The sequence below is a fragment of the Maniola jurtina genome, chromosome 22, assembly GCF_905333055.1.
Source record: "Maniola jurtina chromosome 22, ilManJurt1.1, whole genome shotgun sequence".
NCBI lineage: Eukaryota > Metazoa > Arthropoda > Insecta > Lepidoptera > Nymphalidae > Maniola > Maniola jurtina.
The window spans coordinates 7,018,616-7,043,683 of NC_060050.1; the positions used below are offsets into that span (position 1 = coordinate 7,018,616).

Sequence of the window (25,068 nt, forward strand, 5' to 3'; positions counted from 1 at the left end):
CCACCTTAGTCTGCATCACCACTTGCCATCAGGTTTAATTGCAGTCAAGTGCTAGTCTATAAATTGAAGAAAAAAAACGAAACCATCTGAATTCGTGCAATAATCCACCGTCTTAACATTTTTAAAAGGAATAAAAGAAACAACGTGTTAAACGACTAATTTATATTTCTTTTTATTAGTAGTGTTAACATTCAGTTTAATTTTGATTGGAAATCGAGTAATCGTAACTTAAACGCGTCGTCGTCAATTGGCTTGACATCAATATATTATCATCACCGGCTCACTACGGAGCACGGGTCTCCTCTCAGGGACAAAACCCTTCTCGGTTTTGTCCACATAAGTTCGGATTGGCAGACTTCACACATCTTTGAGAACATAATGGAGAACTCTCAGGCATGCAGGTTTCCTCACGATGTTTTTCTTCACCGTTAAAACAAGTAATATTTAATGACTTAAAATTTTAAATGCACATACCTAACTCCGAAAAGGTAGAGGTGCGTGGCCGGCAACAAACCCCCGACCTCCGGGGAGGCTGCCATCTTAACCACTAGACTATCACATTATATAATTTGAAGCAACATAAAATTTTATGTTGAGGAAAAATCAACATATAAGTTAAATCTAGATTCGCAACGCAGCGGGAAACGGATGTCTAGCTGATTATTATGTTTAAATCATCCTTAGCATTTAAAAAGGTTAAGTAGATTGCTATCGACTCACCTTAAGTTTGAATTAAAATAGTTATACCTATAAATCGTTCTAATTTGGTTCAAGCGTGACCTAAGCTAAGCAAAATATGTAATTCTAGGTGGCAAAAAATAGAATCAAACATAGGTTTTACCTACTTCAATATTCATTTTAAACAATATTCTCAATATTTACTTATGATGATGACAACTATTTTAGGCACCTATTTGCCTACACAAAATAAGTAGGTAGTACACGGGTGAAAGAACCTACAATCTTTTTGGATTTCAGTCCATTCTCGTAAATCGTGGCATCAATGAAGTTTTTAGGCTTTCAAAATGTTATGGGGGTTTTCAGACCCATATTTTTTAACGGTTTCCAGCTATTAGCCACTTGATATTAGTAATTTGCTGGAGGGGTTTTCTATTCAACTGAGGATCGAACTCACGGGCCTATGAACTATTTTGAAGTTACTTTACCACCATAGTTGCCTGACAGATGTAAAAGAATCAATGAAGGTGTAAAAAGATCAAACCTTTGACATACTCAGCCGTAAGCAATAAACCATCCATCCACTCCAAATGCGATTATGCTAAATTTCGAAAACTTATAAAAGCCTCCAATATAACCGTCGACACAGAATCTGGTCTGGTAGCCATCAAGTAACACGACCAGGGGTAGACTATCGCAGCTTTCCTTTATATTTTATGTTATGAATGAGAAGTTTAGAAATGTTTCAATCAATGTTTTAAATTCATTTATTTATACTGAAGATTGTACCTAGCATAAATTGATTTAAGTCTAATTCTCAATTCTTATTCCTAAGATTAGTGTTGAAGGAAGAATTGAACGTAAAAGGGCTCTAGGTCGACAAAGACATAAGTGGTTGGACAATATAAGGAGGTTGATAGGCTTAGTTGCACAAAGAAAAAAGAGGCGGCTTTAAATAGAAAAACTTTTCGTATAATGACTGCCAAACTTCGTTTCGCAATGATGATGATGATGATCTGAAGATAAGTTACAATTGACACACATAAATACTCAAACCTGAAAAAACACAAACAAACTCATCACAGAACGTCACACTAAATGCGCGCGTACATCGCGTGAGTATGTAGGTTTCGTAACTTTATTACTGTATTAAATACACAATTACTGCAACGGCAACGGTGTGGACGCCATCTTACAGTTCCTAGTATCACAAGTCCACGGACCGGCGTTGGACACATTTCCATCTAGCGTTGTGTTTGTAGTTTATACATAATTTATCAGGCTTTAGGTAAAACGGGATATTCTGGCGCCACGATGCAACGCTTTGACAACAATTCACGGATCTTTCGGTGACTTTTACAAAATTATATTTTTAGACCTAGTGGTCTCATACTTTAGGAGAAGAGCATCGTTGTAAAAGCGTCTCCCGCAACAGAAGGAAAGATCGTGTTCCTTTTCACTGTCAGGCAATAAATCTTAAGATTAACTCGCGGCGCCTACGTTGGCCATCGTTACATTTAACTGGAATACAGTAATTAATGGCTAATATTACTCACTATGCTATGGTGAAGCTATAAAATCACAGCTTAGGTGACCACACATGTTCTTAGAAACTTGTTATCCTAGATAGGTTTGCGAAAATCTAAAGAAGCCTATAAAATTGGTTCCGGAAATGCCTGTGTGTCAGCTGTACTATTTTATATTTAGGAAAGTAGAATTGTGTGGCCTACGCAGACGCCTCAATTAATAATATTGAGATGTGGGCTGTGAGGCGATAAGAAAATAAATAAATCCGTACCTAATACACTAACCTACTACATAATATAATTAGCAACGTAATTTTTTTTTAAATAAGACTGCACTAAAACCAGAGATTTATGGCTTAAATTCTGCTGGAACAGTATGATGGATTTTTTATAATAATAATAATATGATGGGGTAAGAACTTACGAAGTAGTTTTTATTAATAATATTATTATTGTTCCTTTAATTTAAAAAATTAAATTTTTGCGGGCTAGCTTGTCCCTAAACAATAAGACTAGCTCACAATAACATCATTACCTACCAAAACGTGGTTAGCATTCAACACAGCGACACAGACTATAATAGTGCCATAGGTAGGTAACTAGCAATCGTGTACGAAGTACGAACCGATAATTATGGAAGACGTGCTTAAAATTCAACAGACTCCAGATTAAATTCGTGCGTGGTCCTGCAAAACAATGACATAAAAAAGACACTCACAATCAGATTTAGGTTTGATCTGGACAGACAAAATCAATGAATTTTGTAATCTTATGTTTAAATCTATCTATCTACTTATATCAATATGAATGAAATCTGTTTATTTACTTTGAATAAAGGAGGCCAATGGATACATCACATTTAAGAGTAAGTACCTATGCAGTCATAAACCTAGATAAGTATGCAGTATTCTCCGAGTCTCCGACTGAGGCTAAGAAGAACCAAAAGTCTCTTTTTGTACAATCAGTGCAACCACACTTTTTTACAGACCTCTTTTCAGAGACCCTATTATTAAGCCTCCGGTGCCGTCCGTCCGTCTATCTGTCTGTCAGCGGGCTGTATCTCGTGAACCGTAATAATATGTAGAGAGTTGAAATAAAATTGATCTTACGAGAAAGTTTTCAGGGCAAGTTAAGTCTAGTTGATTTAGAAATATTATCGTGAGTAAAATTTTTGTTCCAAATTGAATCAATAATTTCTATTCATTGACACCTTTCCAAGCGTGCATGATTTGTACAGTAATTAGATTAGCATAGCTTCCTTAGTAGGTATATTCTGTTGTAAAAAAATTTACTAAATATGCATGAAATTATTTTTAAACGATTCAAGTTAGATACCTTGATATAAATGTTAGGGTAGATATACTTTTTAAATTCCCAACGTAAAACTAACTATACTCAAACAAACTCATCTCATACTCCATCGAAGATGTTCGTGCGACTTTAGAATATTAAAACCTTAGCGATCGTAATCATACGGAGACCAAGCAACAAAAATCTAATTTACATTGACTTCGAAATAGGTTCTTACTTATAATAAATCACTTACGTTTGGCATAAAGTTAAAAACAATATATAAACATCTGTGTGCCATGATTAAGGTACAGGTAGCTTTTTGACAGTTGCAATAATAATTATAATAACAGTCTGTTACAGCTGTTATCTATTTTTGATAGCAATCAGTTATACTTATGTGACATATGCATCACATCTTATCGTTCTTGTGTTGATACGTAAGCAAACTTGGTCGAAGCAACAGCTTGATAATCTGTTCATTTTCCAGAGTTGGGAATCCAATAGGCGGTAAAGCTGTGATAAACACAATGCCTCATCTCATTAGATCTCAACTGAAGTTAAAAACTAAGAAGCTTGTGGTTAGATATAATATAGGCATGCCATGCCCTAAAAATTGTCTGGCCTGTGTTGCTTTTCCTACATCGCATTAGAGATTTCGATTTGAAAAACTGATTGCCAGAATTGTTACTCCACTTACCAAGGCCTGGTCAAAGAGGTGCTATAAAAAAAGGAATCGACGAAATTCATAAGATACGTACATATACCTAGATACGAGACGTACTAATAAATTATATGTCCTTAAGTAAGTGCTTTAAAGCCGAGAGATTAGCTTTTTGTCGCTTAGTAAATAAATATGGAGCAGTAGCCAGTTTCGACTTTCGATACGATATAAAATTTCTTATAACTGCACCCAAAAGTGGTTTAAACTTTTCTTATGGAGAACATTGACAGTTGCAGAGGTCATTTTTTCGAGTTAATACTGTAGTAGGTATAATACTCGAAAGAATTAGCTTTTGAATGCATTAAATCGGACTCTTGTTGTTGAAATTGTTGCCGCTTCGGGAAACTATAGGTACCAACTATAACTTCTTTTCGTCAAAATTCCTCAGTAGCATATTATTTGAACACTTCGAACAGTATATGGCTAATGATTATACTGTGTGCGTGTGTGTATGTGTGTGTGTGTGTGTGTTCGCGTGTACTATTTGCTAAGCTTAACTGATACGAAAGATCAGCGTCGCTCAGCAGGTGATGGAGAGAGAGCATATTCGGAACTTTATGTGAGTAACTAAAGTTAGAAATGAGATATTATTTATTTACCTTTAATTAATTATTTTTAAACGTAATAGAATAAGTTAGATTAAACCTTTGTCTTATAATTCTGTACATAATAGAGAAGTGAACCAATTTATCCGTAGGTAGGTAGAATCTACCTACCGGATCAAATAATAATAAATCATTGCTCCCATTCCCCATATTATTATGGGGCATAGTGCATGTACCTACTATGTACATACCTACTTTCCAATCTCAAATTAGACATACATGAGGCTTGTGAATGTGTACAAAAAAACAAATAACGATTCGTAACTCGTTCATTAACGATTTCCAGTTGCATTAACGAGGTAAAACGCTATACTCTAAGAGCTGGCGAAGTATTTAGCTGAATGTGTTTCATACAGTGCCAAATTTGCTTAGAACCTTAGCAACTTAGTCGCAACTAATTTAACTAAGTACTTCGATGAACTAAGCCATCGATGTTCTGTTACGCGTTGAGGAGTTCCGTCCTCCAGCTGTGAAATTATTCATCAGATCTTCAGTGAATTCACATGAAACTATTATCTGACAATGCAACAAAAATGAACTGTCAAAATTGGTTAAAAGTGACACTGACAAAAATTATCACTCCCCATCCCGAATGATCCCTATTATTTTTGGGGACCGAAAATATCCATGACCTGGAGTATTAGCTAAAAGTATGCCTTATTGCGTTCAAATCTGTTTAGTAGTTTCAGCGTGAAGCGTACACAGACAGACAGACAATAATTTAAAAAAAATACTGTTCTGTCATCTACTAATATACCTATCGATAACAATGCTTCCACCGATTAAAATTTTCAAAATATATTGAATACGCAGAAATCTTTTACTTATAGTTTTGTTATAAGTCCTATAGATAGACCTTTAATAAAAACTTTGCATAAATCGATTACCGGCTCTCAGTCTAGGCAAAACGCGAGTTGAATAGTCTTTCTATCATTGTAAATCATTCTAAGCAATAACTTGACTATAGTAAAATCGTAATTGCTTTCGACTATTAAAATATAAAACTGTTAATTGGTGTTCGGGGACCTGTCGATATGGAGTGAGTAATGACTAATGAGTAATGTCATTTCTCCGTATTTCGTATTTATCTTTCTTGACTAAAACTGGTTTGCGCTTGACTACTATCTCACACAAAAAAATGTTGATATACCCTTGTGGTTTTAGATGTCGCTTCAGCTGCCTATTTCGGGGGGGTTCGGAGTTCAATCTCGGGCAAGCTACTCTAACTTCGTAGAGTAATAATTGCGTTACAAGAAATTAAATACCTATCACTTTCTTTAACGATAAAGTAAAACATCGAGAGGAAATCTGCAATAAACCTGTCAATCTGCACTTGGGATTTAAAAAAACCTACATCCACGTAGACGAAGTCGCGGATATTGTATATGTATAAAGAATGGCACTACTTAGTTTCACGGTAGTTCACTTTGAGCGGAAAGGGAAATAAAAAAAATACATGTCAATACCTAATATTCTCCATAAAAACATCACAAGCTCGAACCAATGGCTCATTATCCACTAGAGTGTGGAACTTGGACAATTGATGAAATGAGAGTTTCTTGAACTCTTTAATGGTCCGCGTCCGCATGTCACGGGAGGAACGCTCGCCGTTGCTTAAACCACCAACACACGCACCGGTGTCTGGCTTAAATTAAACTTTTGTCTAAGTAGTCTAGTCCTAGTCTGGACACTGTCCTTTGGTATTATTTAACTCAAGACTCTTAGATACAAATAACTTAGATACAAATACTCTTAGATACGAACGAATCCCATGTATAGGCTTGATTGTGCATGAGAAATTTTGGCATTGACATTGGTTGATTTAAAGCTATTTTTAAAGATAACAGACTTTATTATACTGTTGTCAACCTATCAATGAAGTTATTCGTTGCATGAGTAGGCTGTAGCTCCAAATGTGCCTGGTTAGTTACCACTCTACTAGTTATAAGCTAATTTAAAAAAACAGATGTCTACAGATAGGCTTAGGTCTATTGTTGGACTCAATTCCAGACGCCATAATTTTATTCGGCCTGAATCCAGCAGTTTCCTGTGATCGTTTGATGTCGTCTACCCATCATGTGTGGGGTCTGCCAATGCTACACTCAAGAAAAGATCACCCACTCTAACCCCACAAAGATCTTCATGCGCCACCACTCATTTGCTAGACGTTAAAGTAGAAGATAAAATCAAATCGAATCAATTATTCAAATTAGGTATCGTATATACGTTTTGATTTTTAAACTGTGGAATTTGTAATATAGTAATGTAATGGAGATAATTAATTACGTAAACTTAAAACTGAAACTACTAGGTTTCCAAACGCGTTTAAATCTAAGAAGAGCCTACAATAACCTCCATATATAAACATAAATAACTGCAAAGTATAATCTGGTTAGAGCTAGAATATCGGTAGGGTTCTGGACCGGTGCGTGTGTGGCGCTCTTATTGCACCTATACGCGCAGGAACTCTCAATGAGTCGAGTTGCACATCGTTACTGCTGAAAAAGGGCAAGACGGGAACGCTAACCACGCACTGAATTCTCTAGTATAAATCCGATTGATCAGGAAAAGTTTACAGTATGACAGTACGACGACGCGTGTGGCCGTCTAGAATAAGTGGGCTTGTAAACGTCTCGTAGGATTTACCGTAGCAATAAGCTTCTTGGCGTACAGTACTTTATTTTCTCATTTCTACTGATATGAAATTGTAATGGTTTGTCTGTCGATTTGATTTTGCCCATGACACGACGCGGACGGCCCAATTTTGTGTTACATGATGCATGATAGATTAACGTAAAAAGCTCTGGAGCAAAGAAACTTTTGTAATCGGTTATATGTATGAAATTCCATACACATAAACAGTCTAAAATAATATTGCTCATTATAATTTTGGGTCGATTAATAGCAACTTCAAGTAACCCGAGTTACAAACGGGCGAAGCAAAGAGCGAAAGCTAATAGGATAGGTACCTACTTAGTTTTTTTACTACATTACAATACTTATCACTTTTTTTATTATGATTTTCAAATCTTGTGACGGATTTTTCAATCAGATTTACTGAACTATATCTTAAATAAAGTTTTCACTCGAATTTTATTAGACACGTAAACGTACATAGTTAATTAATAGTTTTTACTGTGAAATCACAAGATTCGTATTTTAATTATAATCTTATTAATTTAAGAATTCATGAAATTTTTACACAAATTCCATTTCCACGATAACAGCGCAATTCGAGTTCCAACATAGATGCTGCAGAGTAAAACTCATCTAAACCACGAGGTTTGTGAACTGATATTTTTTCTTTATTTTAAATTGTTCTTGTTGCAAATACCTAAGTACCTACTTACCAATGTAAGGGAAATACACAAAGGTCAGATTCGTGATGACTTTTTATTAACAGAATCAACATTGTTAGGTACAGACTACAGAGAACAATCTTTGTACCTAACGTAACAAGTAGGTAGTAGACACCCATTATATTATATTTGTGACATTTTAAAAATGCGAAGGAAAAGTTTGCGATTGAAACTAAAGTAGGTAAAAAGTAGGTGAAGCAGGTTCGAATCCAGCCGGTTCTACAATTTTTGATATGTATTTAAAAACAGACAGACAGACAGGCAACAAAGTGTTTCTATAAGGGTCCCGTTTTTGTCCTTTTGAAGTACGGAACCCAAATTAATTAAAGTAGTTGAGTCTTGACAATTTTCTTTTCGTTTGTATCTCATTTTCCGTACATAACTATTAAGTATATCTGCATATCTTATAAAATAATTATATATTGAACATTTTAAAGTTATACATATAATATTATAAGTAGGTAACTTAAAGAAAGTACTTCCTACTAGAAACTGTATCAAATGATAGGGTAACCAATTTAGTTTTACCTATATGGAAATCACGTCACTGCTTCGATCTAATTTAAGATCGACGGATGCTGTATTCGATACGAGGATAAATATTATTATTAAAACATAAAATAAGAAAGTTCGTAGTCCATTTGAATATTTAAAAGTTTATTTGGTATATAAGTTTGAAAGTAAAACACTTCTTCCGGTTCCCATCACTGAAGACAAAAGCAAAAAATCGCAAAAACTTAATTCGCGACTCTCCTTTCATGTCATGTCAACACCTAGTTAGTAAAAAAGTAACAAGAGGTCCAAACCCGGATTTCCTTGTTAGTAAGTAGGTAAGTACATGTAACAAACAATTCGTTGAAGTAAAATACAATATAAAGTACAGAATTTATTGGATTTACAATGCACAATGGAATTAAAGATTGCAGATTAACTTTGACCTTATCAACGCGACGCGAATTCAAAAGGCGTGTCTTTTTAGCTAGAACAAACTAGAAAGCAGGCAGTTGACCGCGGTCTAAGCGTAAAGATCGCTATTCGCTACCTTATCAAACGAAAGACTTTTTGTTCCAAGAATTTTCTCCTATCGTCACTGTGCGTCCACACACTGCTCTACTCGCGCAAGCTCACGCACCGCACTAGGTCGCTTGCCTTTGCAACACGATGGACGTCGAAACTATGGCAGCGTGCGCGCTATTGCATACTTACCGACAAAATAGGGAGCGATGGGCATGAACGAGGAGCATGCGAGTAACGCGGCCACACTACGTCTCTGCCTCCGTTCCTCGCTTCTTCCCATGCCACACGAGCAGTGTGTGGACGGGGGGCTATGCTTGTAACTTTAACTACACAGGTGCGTTTCAACTTGCGTTAGACGCATGTGCTGACTATCCAGACGTACCTACCTATGCCTGAGAGCATACCTCAGTTTGCATCGCTGTAGTTATTACTAACAAATAACCGTCAAATCGAGTCCAAAAGTGTTCTCTTGGTCGAGTTTATGCGGAAGTATCTGGGAACTCCTACCATTTTTATTTAGATAACAGAAATGTGTCATAACCTTCAGCAATGATCAGCAGAGAGAGAGATGTGACTTCAGTAAGCAAATTTTTGTTCTATAAGTACAAAGGCTTTTTATCACGCCATATGTAGCAAGGGTGATCTTCTAGCAAGGCGTAGCGTCACCGACAGCACAATAGTGACACATACCTGCGACATTGGATAGGTCTCCTTGTAGAGAGAGAGAGAGGAAAGTGACGTCATCAAGCGAATTTTTTTTATACAAATGTTTAAGTAAACTTTTTATCGCGCTACATGTCGCAAGTATGATCTTCTCGCAAGGCGTAGCGTCAATGGCACAATATTGACGCATTCCTGCGACCGGGACGGGTCTCCTTGTAAGGAAGGCGCCCTGGACGCACTAACTGTAAACCCGCTTAGTAAAAAGACGTCTAATTGCTAACAATCCTGAACTCTACCGCTACGTACTTATTCCGGCTACTTATATATGGTTTTTCTATTGACGACAGGTTTGCGATTGACTGAGTTCTTACTTCTTACCTGTATACCAACCAGTAAGCGTTGGTGCATTCTGATGATGATCGCTAATTGTGGATTATCGCTTTTAATGACAGAGCTTTGCAGGTTTCAAGATAAAAAGTTAAACGCTCAAGAAGGTACCTACTTAACGGTTATTATTTTATCTGGTTCCCACCAGTTTCAGGTTTCGGCCGTTGCTTTCTACCACCCTACCGGCAAAGTCGTGCTGGTAAGCTATTCTGCGTTCCAGTACGACTCCAAGTAGAATAAAAAACTGCCATCCCCTGCCAAGTTACCGCCCCAGATGAAATTACGATCTCATTTGGTAACTTGATAGGCGACTTAGAGAACTGGTACTTAATCAAGGGCAGTCATCAAAGATAACGAAACTAACTATAAATCGAAGAATTATGCGACCATTCGCACTGTTACCATCATCATCAGTTTTACAAAACCTTTTTACTTATAGTATATAGTACAGGTATTTCTTTGAATTTCACAGAAAGCCATAGAAAAATACATAAGTACGAAAGCTTCATACACGAGCTAGACTTTTAGTCAATTTCTAAATACTGCCGTAATCATCAAGTCTTTCAAAGTCCTTTCCTAAAGGCTTAAAATTATTATATTACTGAGCTTTAGGCCTCATAGTCGCCAACAACATCTAATAGGCAGAGGAGACCAGGATTTCATAACTTATTTATCAATACCTACCTTAGGTATTTTATTGCTCGGCTATGCTATGCCTGTTGTCAGCATCATTTTTATTAGCAAGCAATATTTATAGCCTCTGGCGATCCACAAAAATTACAAAAAGTCCCCTTGAATTTCGGCGTTCGTATTCTAATGAAAGCGTCAACAGGTTCCGGCGCTATTAGTTAACACGCATTAGAATAAATAATAACGACAGCTCTCACGACTGATTGATCGTGTAATAACCATTCTCGAAGCTTATCGTGTGTAAGTTCGTACTCGGTCATCGTTATGTCAGTTTCTAATCTCTGGAATTGAGCACGAGATACGCAAATTGCATACATTAAAACATGCATAAAAGTGTTGTACCTACTTATCGGGAAAGTATTCAAGATGAAGTTGAACAGCACTACAACCCAACTAGGTGCTAAAACTTCCGATAGATAGCAATAGATATAGTAAAATTGTTTTTCTGTCGCTCGGTGTATTTTAATTTTTAACATTATACCTACCTACTATATTTATATCTACGAACTCAATTTTTTCCTCTTTCATTTGATATCCACTCGATACTATAGCAAAGAATTTTTTGGAGATCACCACTTTTTTGGATGTAGCATCCCACATCGGGTCGATTTTATTCGTATAAAATGTAGCCTGTCACCCCGACCATAATTATAACAAATCGATTGACACCTCATTTATCAAAGTCGGTTCAGTGGTTTAGGCGCTACACTGGAACAAATGGAATACAAATTTCAAACCTACATACATGCGTAGACTGCTAAAGTCATAAAATTTCCTTCTGGCTTTGCCCATGCCGTACCTAGTCTGGTAAGAAGACAAACTTAAACCCACTAAACCTAATTTCTACTATTATCAATGTTATTGTAGTTGCCTTTACCAAAAGTAAGTACAAACTTAAAATACGAGACTGTATCATAAATTCATAATAATTCACACCACACCACACGACACAGGTTACAGAGTACAGTCGTATCATCATTTTGTGAACAAAGATTTGAAGAAGTACAATCTAATTGATTTTATAGGCAAAGTACAATTGATAATACTGTAGATTTTAAGTTGTTGGAAGAACTAGTTGCTTATTCTAGTTTCAAATAAAATAGAGCAACAAATTACAAAATTACCTCATACGGAATGGATATTACGTACTTACATAATATTCTCAAACCCAAAACTGCCAAGAATAATCCCGCAGGCATAACACTACCTGCAGCGACGAGCCGAGAGTCGTTATCCAACTTTTTATTACAATCGTGATTCGCACAATAATGTCCCATTAAGAGGACAAAACCAGTAGCTACTAGGTATAAAGAATCAATGAGCCAACCAACCAATTGAAATTCGGGAATTTAAATGGACGAGACGCGAAACGTACAAAATACAAATACGACCATCTTAACATTGAATGAAAGATACAGGATGCTACTTTTTACAACCACTTATCGAGAATCGGTAATTCCCGACTCGCGAACTGAAGGGACACTGACTCTTTAAGAGCGGTTCCAGACTAGCGTTTTTTCTGTGCGTATCACGCTCGTTTTGGCGTACGCGCCTACACGCGGCACTACATTTCGCCCTTCAATAAATCGAAAGCGCATGCACCCCCTCATTCTGATCACCCAGCGTGGCTAGTTGAACGTAGCAATATCGGTTCGGCCGAAGAAACGCGTACATACGAGCTGATAAACGCATCTACCTGGTACGAGAAGCGCGTGACAAACCGCGCGTACACGCGCGTAATACCTACGCTCGGAAAAAACGCTAGTCTGAAACAGCTCTTAATTTACCTTCTGTTTCTTTTTGATGAAAACTCACTCTTTACAATTCATCTTAAATGATAATTTATTACACTTACATAGATAGAGTTGGTATAGGAAAAATAATAGCACCTAGAACGCAAGCTGAGCCATTTTAAATGCTAAATTCGTCATACTTATTTAATGGAATATGGCGCCAAATTTCAGTGACGACTTTTTTATCAGTTTAATTAGTTAAGCCTTCTAAGTACCTACCTAATAGGAAGTTGTAGTGTAGCCTAGCTCGATCCATAAAATGTAGTATCCACCTAAAATCTCAGGTCCTATCTAACTGTACTTAATAGGTAAAAAAATACCAGTAAAATCTACGTGCGAAAGCACTGAACGTGGGGTCAGAAATAATGTTTATCCAAATAAAAGAAATGCATAATTTGTTGTCCATCTCACTCAGGTGTCATTTTCTATGGGTAAGAAAAAGATGGAGTCTTAAACTGAATGATGATGAGTGATAATGATGGGACGCTAACGAGACTAATGGTGGAGAAAAACACTGCGCTTACCGCTCGTGGCTACAAAATATCAACTAGGTATCCATACTTGGTACTTATACAGAGTAATATATTACTCGTATGGGCACCTTTCTAAATAAGAAATGTCTTTTCATGTTCAATTTAGATTTATCTGCACGTAAGTACCTACCTAATTCGTTAAAGTGTGTAAGTTTGTAGACCATATTTTAATGTTGATAAGAAAAGCGCGATTTCCAAATGTATTTGGCCATGAGCCATCAGACAGACAAACGAACAAAATTAAATGAACTGGATAAGCACTAAAACTGATTTTATCTAACAGTGGAACACATTATAGCCTTAAAATTATGAGCTTAATAAAAGCTGAGAAGAAGTAAAATTATTATCTATTCGATAATAAAAAGCGGTTAAGAACCTACTATAAAATCAGAGACAGAAGTTAATTTATTTTATTTAATAATTTATCTGTATCAGACTAAGACTTCCTAACTCTGGGCTAGAACCTAGTTTTTTTTTGACAGAAAACTCCGATACTTCAATGTCCTTACAGGGAGTCCTAACACGTCCTAATGGGACAGGGTACCTCTAAGCTATCTTATACCCATACCTATTATATTATATAAATATATTAATCGCAAGCTGTCTAACATACAAGCATAGTATATAAATGAATGAAATTGACGGAAACGCTCTAGTCCCTAGACAATTCCCTTTCATACTCGTACTGCTCGTATGTCAGTTTGAAATCCGATGCAATGGCTAGGTAAATCTAGATTGTGTGGATACTAGGGTCTAAGGTTTAGAGATCAAGCGAGGTCACGGGCGTGGTCAGGCGTGATTGGACCTCGTGGTTCGGATTTGGAAAACGTGATGCACTACATTTCCTTATGAGCCATCCATTGTTTAAAATGTTATTAAATGATTTTTGATAAACTAAAATCTGTCATTAAGAATGCTTAGTTTAGTTAAACATGAAAATATGGGGTTGACTCGTTACTTTTACGGTTCCACACGTCCGAATGAAAAAAAACGCGAGCGGAACTCTAATAGGATCACTCGCTTCAGTCACAGCTTCAGTGTCACACATCGCTTGTCTGTCTGTCCGACTGTGACAGCCAATTTGCTCCAAATCTACTGGACCTTGACCTACCTGGGTTGAAAGATAGATATAAGTATAATTATAAAATTCTTTGACAGATACAAGGACGCGAAACGTAAATAAATGAATTTTTAGTGAGTAAATATAGGAGCACTTATGGGGGGCAAATTAGAAGATAAAATTTTTTTTCAATGAGTAGGTACAAAAATTAACTTTTCCTTCATAAAATATAATTGAGATACCTGCCTATAACTCCAATAAGAAGTTAAATAAAGCACAAATCCATACATCTTTCAATACCTACTGATTGCAATTTATTAAATACTTATTATCACCAAAGTAATTACAACCCAATATTCAATTACATTTGACGAATGATTGTAGTAGAACTTCAATATATCAGCTGCCATCAGTTATTGCCAGAAAGTAACACGGCCCTTCTTCTTTATGGGGAGATGTTATAAGCATCGCCTCATCCCGTCTTTCAAAGTAATGGACCAGTGGGTCAATATTCACGAATTTTACCTTAAAATGAAATGTTGATTGTTTTGTTTTGCTGTTGATGTTGTTGTTGTTTGTTGTTTGTTGTTGTTTATGTATATTCAATATAAAATATAGAATGCAAACAAAGCGCGCTCTTTAATTAAGATACATTGGCTACATAAATATTCCACAATTTTTCCTGACATATTTTGCAGGTTTCTCGCCTTGACCAAAAGTTCAATTTTTAGCAATAGGTAGAAGTACCATTCATGAGTTTTAAAATAAACAACCGTGAAGATTTTCTCAGCGTGTTATATTATAAATACCATGGTAAAATACAATGGAGTACAGCACAAAAAAGTGTACAAAGATACCATCCGCACTAGCGGTTTAGACTGCAGACTAAATGGTACATACTTACCAAGAGCTGAAGCAATAGGCGCAAGAGCCATAGAGTCACAAAATTTGATCACATGATTTGATTGTGTCAGCTAAGTATATGAGATATTATTCAGTTACCACCATCAACCGCGGTTCGAAATGTCGACTTTACTGAGAAGGCGCTAAGAAACTCAGTAGCAGTAAATCAAAGTATAGGCTAGTTACTGATGTGGTAGTTACACTCATCCCGCTCAATGTCTATTTGTTACACGTGTCGCTTGATGAGTAGATATTGCAATTCACCCGCTGAATGCAATCGAGATTTGAGACGGCCTACGCGCTCCCTTCACTGCGTACAGCTTGTAACCTACTGTTCCCACCAAGGACGGCCACTTGTTGCTCACGAAAACCGTTTTATTCCATCATTATCACTAATATCTATTAAAATTTAATAATAACTTGAGTATTGAAACGTGATTTAAATCTCGGTCGATAGAGCGGAACCGCGAGGTTAACTTTGAAATTACGAGCACGGAACGAGTTATCACGCAGAAAAGTTAAGCAGAAAGTTGTCAAAACTAAGAAAATTACGAAACAGCATTTCAAAGAAAGCCTCTAGGGCAGGCCATGCCTGTTGTAAAGGCGATGGCCGTTGGAGCCGGAAAGTCCTTGAGTGGAAACAAGCGTAAGGTATAAGATTCTGTGCCCTCCTGCACGATGGGCCGACGATATCAACAAGCTGGCGGGAAGTGATGCGGAAGGCTGAGGAACGGGTGTGGTGGCGCTCTATAGGGAAGGCCTATGTCCAACAGTGGACATTCACAGGCTGATGATGATGATGATGATTTAAAAAAACACTTTTTTTATTTGATCACAAGTATTTTAGAATAAAAAACGAACAAAACGAATTGTACTTCATTATTTGTGATTGTCTCATACAAATCTGCCCCTTAGCATTATGCTGCAGCGCTAAACAATTTTTCACTCAATTTTATTTCGTAAAATTACCAAGTTACTGACTAATTATATTTCAACAACATATCTCTGTAATAACTGCTCTATAACTATATATGTTTGTAGTACTGCATAGGTACCTATCTCATCCAAAATTTGACCCTTATTGAAGTCAGTGTGAATGGTTCTGAGTAACACTACCTTAGGTACTATCACAATAAGACAATTAGCAAAGAAGATAAATTATAAACAAGTTTATGCACTTGTAACTAATCTGAACATACTAACAACCAGAGTGTAAGAAGTATAATTTAATTAAGTAAAGGTCATTAATAGCCCGTAATAAAATGAACGATAAGGGATCATTTACTATACGATTATTTAATTAATAGACAGACGTTAATAAATGTGTGACAGCAATTATCATTTTATAAACCTGTAGCCCCATTCAAACGGGCAAGTAAGATAGCGAACTTTCTGTAAGAAGTTGGGACCCTACAATTTATTTTTTATCTTGGTTATATAATTCTTATAATTGTTTTTATCTCATAGATAGTAGTGATGAAATGAAATAGTGTGTGTCACTCGGAGCCAAAATATTTTGTTTTCGGGCGGCGTATATTGAATTCCTCGCTACGCTCAGGATTCAAAATTCGAGGAACAAAATATCGTTTTGGCCCCTTGTGCCAAAATTCTTTGTCAGTGAATGAAAATGATAATACTTTTTTTTTAGTTATTGGTGGAAATTGGTGAAATGAAAAGAAGTGAACCTATCACTTAATGTCAGATAAGGTATAAACTCAAATAGGTTGTACATCGATATGAATATAATAAATCTATAAGGTTGTATTTTCTACTGCATATAAAATGTCATGAAGACTCGTTTATATATCTATGTGTACAATAAGTCATTCATTATTACAAATTTAATTATAACACTGTGCAATATTTTACAAAAAGGCCATCGCTCAGAACTCCAATTCGCTACTTATAAGGCCTGTAGTTACAGCTACACAAGCTACAATAACAAATATATAGAATAGAAATACAAAAATATAATAAAATATTATTTTCAATAAGGAACCTGACAAGGGTTCTACACTAAATAAGTGATTTGCTAACTTCCAATAGGCATGCAAGTTAATTCAAAGGCAGCACACATCAGTCATTAGGCAAGCCCTAGACCGCGCCGCCTGCTCTGGCGCCCCAGCTGGAATAATGTGGCCTGTATTTTAATTGCTACATAATCTACCTGCATTCTGTACACAATCTACTTGATATTTGCATAGCGATTGCGGTTCGCGACTATGATTTCGCTAAAATCCAATATGCTCTACATAGACTGGTGGAAATTACTTTAGGTCTTGCGCCATTTGCATCAGCTAAATATATAACTTCAAATCAAGAGTAAATAAGGCAAACACTATTTATCTTAGAACTAACTTGTTATCATTACGTGTGATTGTTGCCAAAACATTTCTGATTTGATCACATATGTACAGAAATTCCGAACAACGCATCGGCGGTGCAGAAATTCCTAACAAGGCATCGGCGCAGCGGTACCTCTGGTACTGCAAATGTTCATGGGCGGCGGTAATCACTTAACATTAGGTGACCCGCCTGCTCATTTGCTCGCTATTACATATATTATTTAAAAAAAACCCGAACATAAATAGGAATCTCTTTCCATCAGCTACTCAGAGAATTTGCAGAGCTTTCTTATGAGGTCCATAAGTTTAAACTTTAAAGTTATATATCCCAGAGCCGTCCTTATATGTACAATATTATGTCATGACATGAATCACACGCACTTAGGTTAGGAACACATTTTTAGAAGGGATTTTGGATGCGAAGTGCCCAGATCGAAATATTACTTTGCTCAGCCGAGTTGGATTCGGTGGTGTAGGTACAATACCGTGTTTAAAAAACTTCTATAATACTTCAGGCAGTTATGATATAAAGTTAATACATAAGTAAATTTTTAATTGGTTTTGTAGAATACACGTGTTTACATTTTTAACACGTGATATTCGATGCAAGCTTATGAGTTACGTAATAAAGGAATTTAACAACAACCCGATTGTACTGAAGTGGGTAATGGCCGCTTGTTATGAGAATATTTCCCATTATCTTTAACATTTGTACAAATAACGCCCACTCGTCAGCGCCAACTGCAGTTAACTAGTAACTTGTAGGCTATCATAATAAAATCTTATTACTACTGGGATATTATAAAATAGATAATATTATTACTTATTATATAAAAGATCCAGTCATTGTAGTTACAAAACATTTGATTCATGCCTCGGGCATGTCGCAATTAATGTTTTTAGAGTTTGGTCACATAATGAACAAATCCCTGTAGAAGTTAAACCATACAAAAGTATTTACCTACTCTAATTAGGTACACTACTAACTACCTAAGGTAATTAGGTATACAACTAACTAAGTTTACCTACATAACATTCTGTTAGCTGAAGTTTTGTGTTCAACTCTGAAATTGAAAGTTTTTCCAACGTACATTTCCAAACTCTTTTCCCAATAGTATAAAATTCTTTTGGAAAATGAATTGTTTGATAGGTTTTTTTAGCTCAAAGTTAAGGTGTCCATGTTGGGCACATCTCCCCTAAGTACTTACATACTTTTATTAGGGATGTTATGGATATATAATTTCGGATCCGGATATGGATATGGATATTGGTAAAAAATAATATCGGTTTCGGTTACGGTTATGGATATTAAATTATTTCGGATTATCCGATAGTTTCGGTTACGGATATTAATTTTTAAGGAACTGTAAAATGTGAACTGATGAAGGTGTCGCATTCCAGCGGAGTGCACAGTTAATTCGTACGAGTGTAGTATTTAGTTAGACTCCGCCCTATCCGAAACTATCCAAAACTTTTATTACGGATTCAGTTACGGTTACGGATATTTTTTTATTTCGTATATCCGATAGTTTCGGTTACGGATATGGATATCCATAACAACACTAACTTTTATTTAAGTGGTTCCAACTTCTAACTTAAGATAATACCTATGCTTGAAATCGTTATTGGTTTTGAAATACCTACTTGCACCTCGATAGCAAGGACGCGCAGCTTTGTCCTATTTAGAGATTTGAGAATGGCTTATTCATGTTTCAGTCAGATTTCTCTAAATTTTCTACAAAAACCTATTCAAGGTATTCATGATTTGAGAATGAGATATTTATACTTATGTCGTTAATCTAGGTGGAGCATTAAATTCAAGGAAGATACCAAGGATTAGATAAAATTGTAATTAGACTAGGTGCCTCTAAATTATTACCGGCCCCTTCTAACTGTTATATACTTACCTAGTAGAGAACTGTGGCACCTTGTGTTCTATTTATAGAATTTAGTGCGTCCTTAAATAAGTCAACTGAGTTTATTCTCAGCCTGTTATTACATGTACAGCACCGCACACAATCTAAAGCCTGGTGACAAAATAACTCATGCCAATTTAGGCTTTAATTGATTTCAGCTAAAGGCCATATCAAAGTGGCAGATTTATAGTCGAAATGCCGCCATTTGGTGCGCTATTTGAATGGGCGTTAAAGATATTCAAATTATGCAGTACCGACGCCGTAGCCAAAACAATTGCGTTCAAGAATGTTAACGTAATATTTCGACATGCACATTTTCCAAAAGTACTTAAATTCTTTGCTGTATTTAGAGATTTTTATTTACAACTAGCTGATGCCCGCAGCTTCGCCCGCGTGGATTGGTCAGATCCCCTGCAGCATCAGGATTGAGGAGTTGGAATCCTAATTTTTTATGAAACAATGTCGCAAAGTTCCTCTATCGATTAAAAAAGAAATGACGCAAATCGGTTCAGAAATCTCGGAGATTTCGGTGTACATAGGTAGAAAAACACAACTCCCTTCTTGAAAGTCGGTTAAAAAGTAGCCTATGTTACACCCTGGTCAATCCTTTACTTGTCAGTGAAAATCCCGTCAAAATCGGTTCAGCCGTTCCGAAGATTAGCCTTTTCAAACAGACAGACAGACAGACAGACAGACAGACAGACAAAAATTTTAAAAACGTGTGATTCAGTCATGGTATCGTTCAAATAACCATATGAGCTTAATATGTGGTAGTTATTTCGAAATTACAGACAGACACTCCAATTTTATTTATTAGTATAGATATAGGTGCATTAATCATACGACATCAAGCGAGTCACTGGGAACCGCTGGGTACTGGCGGCGCGGCGCAGGACCGTAACGTGTGGAAGAGACCTGGGTCTAGCAGTAGAAACAAAAGTAGGCAAAAATAAGATAAGTAAGTAATCAAAAGTCTTTCCGCAATAAGTGACGATTAACATGCTTAATATGTATATATAATATAAATGCGAAAGTATATCTGTTAATCTGCCTGTTGGCAAATTTTTCATTGTCAAAATTAGGTATAATTACTTAGCTACAATAAGCATCCCGAATAAGTACATAGGCTCAAGGCTTTTTGTCCCGGAAAATCAAAGAGTTCTTACGGGATTTGTAAAAAACCTAAATGCACGTGGATGAATTCGCGGGCATTATCTATACCTACTATAGATAGGTTGCAACCCGGAAACCTACTTTTCATCTCAAAACATTGAAAAGTTCCTCGGTACGGGAGTTTTGACCGCAGTCGGGGACATCATCTAGTACATAATATAATATTGCATTTAATGCAAAGGCGGGTCAGAATTTGCTCAGTGGAACAGGTTGCTATATTCTTGGAACAACTGCAATAATTTTAAATCAAAGACTGGTTTATAAATAAGTTATCACTATTCCCATTGAGCACATAGCTTTTGAATTAGTTTATTCTCAGACTAGGCGCCTATATAGAATGCAAGGTAGGTACATAAATGTTAATTATTATGTGGACAAGTAGGTACGGTACATAATCATCTGACTTTTGGTACAAGCTTTAGTGTAGATCAAAAAAAAAAGTCCTTCCCATGTATCCCAAGTCTGTACCTTTCATTAAAATCGGTTCAGCGGTTGGGCCGTGAAAACGTAGCAGACAGACAGCCAGACAGATAGACACACTTTTGCATTTATAATATTAGTATGAAGTGTGGATAGAGTTATTCAAGGGGCGGAGCAACAAAATCCTGAAACGCATTGGTGGTTTTTCTGGTGCTGCAAATGTTCATAAGCGGTGATAACCACTTAACATCAGGTGACCCGTCTGCTCGTGTGGTAGCTGTTTTTATTAAAAAAAAATTTAATGTAGTTACCTATACTTAATTAACCAATGAAACAGCTGACGTCGATGACCACTTAATAGCCTAAACTTAATATACATACCTACCTAGCAACTAGCAGTCTCAACTTGTTCAGCAAACATAAATCTTATCCCTAAGTACCTACTAGGTACCTACGTATTATAACGGATTTTTTTTTCATTAAAAGTTGTCAATTTTGCGCATTGCCTATCAAGCTAACATCCTGCGGATTATGCTATATTTCTTATCAGTGTTATCAACATCCTATGTCCTAAAAGGCCCGTATTGTTCAGTAGCGGGAAGAACACCAGTCATGTGGCGTCTCCTCGTTTTGATTTTCGTAATTTCTACGAGTATTTGTGATGGACAGAATTACAAAAGTGAGTAATAAAATAAAAGTATACTAAGTAAATACTTTAATTACGTGAGTTTTACTGGCTGCATGTAGGCATACGTTTTTAATCTCTATAGCTAAGCTATTATGAAAACCATTTTGAGAGTACAATAATTCTGAAAATAGCACTCAGTTTTTCTCCATGGATTCAATATAGGTCAAATCGTAGTTGTAACGTTTTCTTACTTCCTTCGGCACTATAACGCTTTGCGGGTGTTGACCTTCTCTATGGTTTTTTCCATTCAATTCTATCCCTTAGGTACTTAGTTTTTCCATAAGGTAAGCGTAAATAAACTTTCCAGTTTCTATGCATTTTTTTTTTAGATTTTCTTTCACGGAAATCATCCATATTTCTGGGTTTTTAGCAATTATTTTGCAGGGTCTATTAAGCCCAATCATCTTATGGACTAAGATCCACCTTTATTAAGTACTCTGACCTGTTATCTCCCAAATCCACCATGATCCAAACTTCAATGTCGCTGATCGTTCCTCTCTGGGACAATACGCAGAGGAACTTTCAGCTTTTACGAAATAACGAAGGTCTGGAACGCGCTGGCGCTCTCTCTGTCTCTATTAGATATAGCTAATAATATTTCGTAGTCTGTTATTAATCGATGGATATCCACTATTGGACACTCAGTCTCTTTTTACGATTTCCATTTTCTATACTCCACGGCCAATGAGTCTCCCTGTGACTTAAGTTTGATGTAGAACTCAGGTACTAAGTAGGTATGTAAACAAATTATTTCTATAGGGAAGGTAAGGTTTAGTGGACTCGAATACCAAAACAACTTTTTTTTATATTTATTTAAAACAGTGCACAAATCTATATCTCGCACAGCAATTTGTTGGCTAGATAGCTCTCAATAAACGATTACATCGTGCCTTTATCTATAGGTAACACTTACTCTAAATTACTTTACTACTTAAATTTACCTAGCTTCCTTATCCAATATTAAATATATATATTGGATAGAATCAGGCGTTACTTTGCGGAAGTTCATGTTTAGCAAGAAACAGTTAAAAATTATTTTGCTATAATCCGCCAACAGGATAAATCTGTATGGTCAAACATGCAGTTACAAGCTAAGCACCGCTTACCTCCCCAACCAAGCAATAAAGCCAAGTTCCCAAGCAAGCACTGCCACCACCATTCACATGCAACACCACACAAGACTTTTCCACTACTCTCGACGCACGTTTCGCCCCGACACCGGAGCATTCTCAGTCGAGAGTAGTGGAAAAGTCTTGTGTGGTGTTGCATGTGAATGGTGGTGGCAGTGCTTGCTTGGGAACTTGGCTTTATTGCTTGGTTGGGGAGGTAAGCGGTGCTTAGCTTGTAACTGCATGTTTGACCATACAGATTTATCCTGTTGGCGGATTATAGCAAAATAATTTTTAACTGTTTCTTATTAAATATATAATTAAAACATTAAATTGACAGTTAGTCAGTCAGTGTTTCTAGCTTTATATGCTACATTTCAGTCCACTAAGTTTCAGTTATAATCATGGTTTTTTTACAGCGGATTTGCTGGATCCGGAATGGCAGGAAGTGGTGTCAGCGGGAGGCATGCACATCGGCCACGGGCGTACCAAGAGATTCGTAGAGCTTAATGAGAACCAGGTTCACACCATTTATTTTCAATTACATTTGACCCCCGACCCAAAAAGAGGGGTGTTATACTGTGTATCTGTCTGTGGCATCATAGCTCCTAAACTAATCAACCAACTTTAATTTCCTTTTTTTGTTTGAAAGGTGGCTTGATCGAGAGTGGTTCAGCCGATTGAAAGACGTTATCAGCTCTTTTCTAGTTACTGTAACCTTCACTTGTCGGAAGTGTTATAAATTTTTAATTTATACTTGTTTAAACAGATATTAGATATTAAACTTCAAGTTACTTCGCAAAGGGATTGGTTCCCAAGAATCTTGAATTTCTATTTCCCTGATATGATAATAAAATCTGTAATGGACAATGGAAACTATCCAGAGTCCATTGTCTATTCCTTGAAATAGTTCTGGGGATTATAGTTCAGTGCAACTTATTGTTGTAATGCAGGCTAAGCGCGGATGTTGTACTTGTTGAAGCTATGTAATTGCGCAAAAGCGTCTTTACTCCCTATAGATTACACAACTACAAACATCAATGGAAAAGAAACAAGACACTTAACAGAAACATAAAAGAGACGACAAAAGACATCTAAAACATTTTCCAAACCGTAAAAACAGCACTAAAAACACTCGCTCGTAAATGGCGGTCATCCAATGGCCGTAGCTTCATCACATTTAACCGTTGTGCGAAAGACATTTATGAATGATTGTCGCATTCAAATGGGAGAGAGTTTACAAATTCAATTATGTGAATTGTGACCATTCCAATTTAGCGAGACGACGCGCGGCGCCTGCTAGGCGCACCCACGCTCACACTTGGTACGAGTACTTACCTAATACCTATAATAAAGTATGTATCTCGAACAGGGGCCAAAATTTTTATGATACCTGACTAGTTATAATTACATAAAACAATTCGAATTGAGAACCACCTCCTTTTTACTAGTCGGTTAAAAACTAAGTAGTAACCTAGGTAGATTATTAATTGTACCACAAAATATTACATCTGGGTTTATGGTTTCGTTTTTCGCAAATATCCAAATTTTCAATTTAGATCGTCAATCGTCATCTCATTTTCTTGGCTACAGCTACGAGATCCGCTATTATACCACTATTGTCTTCTTCTAATATAATATTATGCTCTTTCCTTTACTTCCTTGCCATAGTAAGCTGAAAATTCATATCATATTACCTACCACAAATAGCGTTCAAAATGGTCTTTTTCAAAACTTAACTTAAATAGATTGTAGTTTTAGGTATTACTTAATAGTTATATAATATTCGTAGTCTATGGGTAGTACTTAGTAGTCAAACAAAATCAATATAATAATCACAAGTAGTTTTATTCAATTTATTTATATATTTGCAAAAAGAAGTCACAATACAATACAGCCTTTTGTTCCCAGCCGAATATACCTTATCAGGCCTGTCTTCTTCCCAACGGCGCCAGCGGTCACTGTCGCCATCTGCATTACTGCATTCAGGATGACTTCAAGAGGGATTTCATGAAGTTCATGGATTACCTTTGTATCATCAACCACTCGTAAGTTTGCCTAGTGTAGGTAATTTTATTTATTTTTGTTTTTTTTTTTATAAATATAATATTTCTTTCAAACTAATATTGAAATAAATTAGACAAAGGTTAAGCTTATCTCTCTTATACAAATTCCTTACTCTACCCTAC

At 36.3% G+C, this 25,068-nt stretch overlaps 2 protein-coding genes and 1 long non-coding RNA gene across 3 annotated transcripts in view; 2 read left to right on the forward strand and 1 right to left on the reverse strand.

Annotated features, from left to right (window-relative positions):
* Positions 1–18,128, forward strand: LOC123876747. Its single transcript, XR_006798413.1, has 3 exons — positions 1–54; positions 10,770–10,776; positions 18,118–18,128. It is a non-coding gene; the product is annotated as an uncharacterized LOC123876747 (long non-coding RNA).
* Positions 11,664–25,068, reverse strand: part of LOC123876733 (glutamate decarboxylase 1) — a 23,654-nt gene continuing 10,249 nt past the window's right edge. The window contains exons 9-10 of the mRNA XM_045923065.1: positions 17,568–17,574; positions 11,664–11,676 (exon numbers count right to left, since the gene is read on the reverse strand). The gene's annotated coding sequence lies outside the window, so the exon portion shown is untranslated. The remainder of the gene's footprint in view (positions 11,677–17,567; positions 17,575–25,068) is intronic.
* LOC123876736 (venom protease-like) overlaps positions 21,640–25,068 on the forward strand; it is a 6,744-nt gene continuing 3,315 nt past the window's right edge. The window contains exons 1-3 of the mRNA XM_045923073.1: positions 21,640–21,761; positions 23,299–23,399; positions 24,791–24,927. Of these exons, the coding sequence (XP_045779029.1) occupies positions 21,695–21,761; positions 23,299–23,399; positions 24,791–24,927 (305 nt within the window). The 5' untranslated portion in view covers positions 21,640–21,694. The remainder of the gene's footprint in view (positions 21,762–23,298; positions 23,400–24,790; positions 24,928–25,068) is intronic.